A 3,258-nucleotide genomic window follows, 5' to 3' on the forward strand; every position below is an offset into this window, starting at 1 on the left:
GAGGAGGTTTGGAGGCGGGAGGTGAACTGTTTCCCCCACTTGCCATCGCAAGGGGGGAAGGAGAAACAGAGGGGAGCCGAGGAGAATCAAGGAGCAAGGAAGCCTCAGGAGGAGCGGAAGCATAACCATTCATGTGCAATGAATTTGGAATGTTACACCAAAAACATCTCATAAGCACAGGATTGGGATGTAGAACTGTTTAGTTCATTAGCTATACAAAATCCTAGACCTAATTAGTTATAGAGTTGGGTTATCATCGGGTGGGTTACTCAAACCTGAATGGAACCAATATTTGAGCACCTGTAATGTGTGACAAGGGAATTAAAATTAACGTCTTACTACAATTTAAAGACTAAATTGACACTTCAGTGCAAAAACCAAATGAACATTATGAACATTTGTTTATCTTTCAGGAATATAATTGGACTTGCTTTGCATATTCATCTTTTATTAACTTTGAGTTTTTCAACTTCTTTGGTCATAGAGATTTTAATATTCATAATTGAATATCTCAAAAGACATTTTAGGTAACTACATCTCCGTGAACTATTTAACATTTGTGATTTTTTTATATTATTGGCAAAAATGAATGTCTTATATGGTTTAAACAATGTCCTTAAATTTGAAATGTGGTAAATTATATATTCAAGACTTCTTAATTTTATATATTGTGATCAAGCTATTTTGGTTCTCGGCTCATTCATGCTTCTCCCACTGGTAGCTTCATTGCTTGAATCAGCGGATCAAAGATCGGTTGTTATATATATATATATATATATATATATATCAATGGACATTTTTTTTTTCAAATATTAGACATAGTCGTTTTATTTTATGTTTTTATTTTTCATTGTTTTTATTTGGAGTGGCTTTCGAAATGTTTAATATAGTATTTTACAAGAAATTTGAAACATATGATAGTTTAATCAATTAATTTTCTCCCATATAAAATATTTTTTACGTTTTAAAACAACCTATGATACACTAACATCGAAAACTATATCCATTTTGCCTTAAATTTTATATTTATTGGAAAATAAGGTAAGTAATTATATACTTTGGATAAATGTCACACTGCAACAAAGGTCACTCCTAGTAACAAAGAAATAAGAAAAAAAACATTGTACACGAACTACATTAAATATTTGAAACACACATTGAATATTTTGAAAATACACAAGTGAAAATGAACATCGGGTAAAAAACACAGACCAGAAATGATCTTCTCAAAATTATATTAATAAAAATATTTTTTAATTATTGAATAACATTTATTTTAAATTATTTGACCACAAGTATAGTCATGCAAACATATACATTCAGTTATATAATTAAAGTGAACAAACACCTACATTTCATGCAAACAACTAAACACAAACTAGTTTGTGAAAACCACCTGGAAAAAAAGCCACAACTAATGATATTTATTATTTGACGCAACTTCGACATGCAACTACATAGACTTGAAGGAAATCACATATAGAGAGCTATAAAATGAGAATTAGCAGCCCATTTTTTTCATATGGTTGGGAAAGAGGGATCCATTGCAATGCCACACAATCCTTCTTGAGGCTTAACATTGCGCAGCAATCTCATGTACCCCATCTCTCCCCATCCGATTCCCCATGAATTTTTCAGAATCCAAAACTTAGTTCCATATTCATCCTCTCCATAACCAACAGCAGTGACTTCATGGTCTAACACAGTTCCACATCCACCAGTGAATATTCCTCCAGCATAAAACTGGAAATTACGTCCAGTTGAATCAATGGCGAAAACAACTGGTTGATTGACCACAGCCTTGACAAGTTCACTCTCATTATTGGCAGGAACTCTCTCACGACCATTAATCTTAGCTTTATAATTTGAACCCCCTTCTCCTCCTTTCACAGTTTTGCAAGTGCCATTAGCTTTTTCATAAGGATAGTCATCTTCTGTAATAAGACCTCCATTGTCGAGTACATACTTGAATGCTTCATAGGCGAATCCTCCTGCGCAGCCATTGTTTCCTTGATCACAGGCAAGAATCTCTTGTTCAGAGAGTGAGACCAATATATTTTCTTTGATTTGGATAATGCCTTCTATTGCCGCCACTGCGGCGAACGCCCAGCATGATCCTAATTGTTTTAACAATTTTAGATAGAAGATAATCATCAAATAAATCGATAAATATAGTAATATGTATGTATTTATAATATCTATGGAAACTTGATTATTAGTATAGTTGTAGATGTTAGTATGTTACTCACCACATCTTCCTTGATTCTTGATAGGAGAAACAGCACCTTTGCTTCTCCAGTCCATGCTAGGAGGAACATCAGTCACATTTGCATATCGAAATGATGAATTATCTGGTGCTTCTAATGGCTTTGAAAATCCGGTTTGAAAAGCCTTGAACTCTTCGTTGGTCATTTCTGCAAACCTATTGATGGCTAGCTTGTAAGACCGCGTACCGTTGTTATTGAAGGACCTTATGAAGTCTAGGTTTTCTGCGAATATCTTAAGACGATATTCTTTATCCTCAGAACTTTTATATATACGCCCATGCTTAGCCATCCATTGCTCATGCATTGCCATTATTGTTGGATTGATGCCAATGGTGAGTGACATGGTGAACGTGCGATGAAGCCCACAAATAAGCAAGCAAAACCAAAAGAAATTTAATGATCCCATAACTCAATGTGATTGAGTAGATCAGATGTATAAGGTCTTGGTAGAAGCTTGCATGTCTTTGGAATCCTTTATATAGGCTAAGTTCTGCTTTGAATAATCTATATAGATATATGATCTCTTTTGTTTTGCTTTCTTGTCCCTTCAATTGGTGGTTAGTTCTTGTCCTTTCATGCATCTTTGAAGAATAACTTGTTTGGATTAGAACTAATCAAGTAATGCATGGAAAAAGTAATTTGCATGCATTGCATCCTGAAATAATGTTTTAAACAGTTTGTACGTATTTGTCAAGAAATTGAAGACATGCTCTGCATTCCAATTTGTTCTTTACATCCTGCTAATGTTTTCTTTCAGAAAGGTGTCTTTAAGTGATATGTTTGTATGGCCTTTGAAATATCTAAGTTTTTATTTTTGATTCAGAGTGGATGACCCACGCTAATGATGTACAGTAATGAATGGCTTCTTCTTAATGCAATAGACTACGAATTTGGTGCATTGACCAGGTAAAGGGTTTGTTTTGTAGTACTTAATCCTCGTTTAATGTATTGATTGATTTTAATTTGATATTATTCGTCTAAAAGAAATAGC

At 33.8% G+C, this 3,258-nt stretch overlaps 1 protein-coding gene across 1 annotated transcript; it reads right to left on the reverse strand.

The window, feature by feature from the left end:
* Window positions 1-1,518: 1,518 nt before the first annotated feature.
* Window positions 1,519-2,577, reverse strand: LOC120276113 (senescence-specific cysteine protease SAG39-like). Its single transcript, XM_039282846.1, has 2 exons — window positions 2,250-2,577; window positions 1,519-2,117 (listed from the first exon to the last, which is right to left on the reverse strand). Exons 1-2 carry the CDS (start codon window positions 2,575-2,577, stop codon window positions 1,519-1,521), a joined length of 927 nt encoding a protein of 308 aa, XP_039138780.1.
* Window positions 2,578-3,258: the final 681 nt, after the last annotated feature.

The sequence above is a fragment of the Dioscorea cayenensis genome, chromosome 14 (assembly GCF_009730915.1).
Source record: "Dioscorea cayenensis subsp. rotundata cultivar TDr96_F1 chromosome 14, TDr96_F1_v2_PseudoChromosome.rev07_lg8_w22 25.fasta, whole genome shotgun sequence".
Lineage (NCBI taxonomy): Eukaryota > Viridiplantae > Streptophyta > Magnoliopsida > Dioscoreales > Dioscoreaceae > Dioscorea > Dioscorea cayenensis.

What these genes read in the sequence shown, in the direction of transcription:
- LOC120276113 (XM_039282846.1), bottom strand. Translation starts at nt 2,577, where the DNA reads ATGGCAATGCATGAGCAATGGATGGCTAAGCATGGGCGTATATATAAA. An exon ending in CAAGAATCAAGGAAGATGTG is followed by an intron (nt 2,118 to 2,249) that starts GTGAGTAACATA and finishes TAAAACAATTAG; the next exon opens with GATCATGCTGGGCGTTCGCC.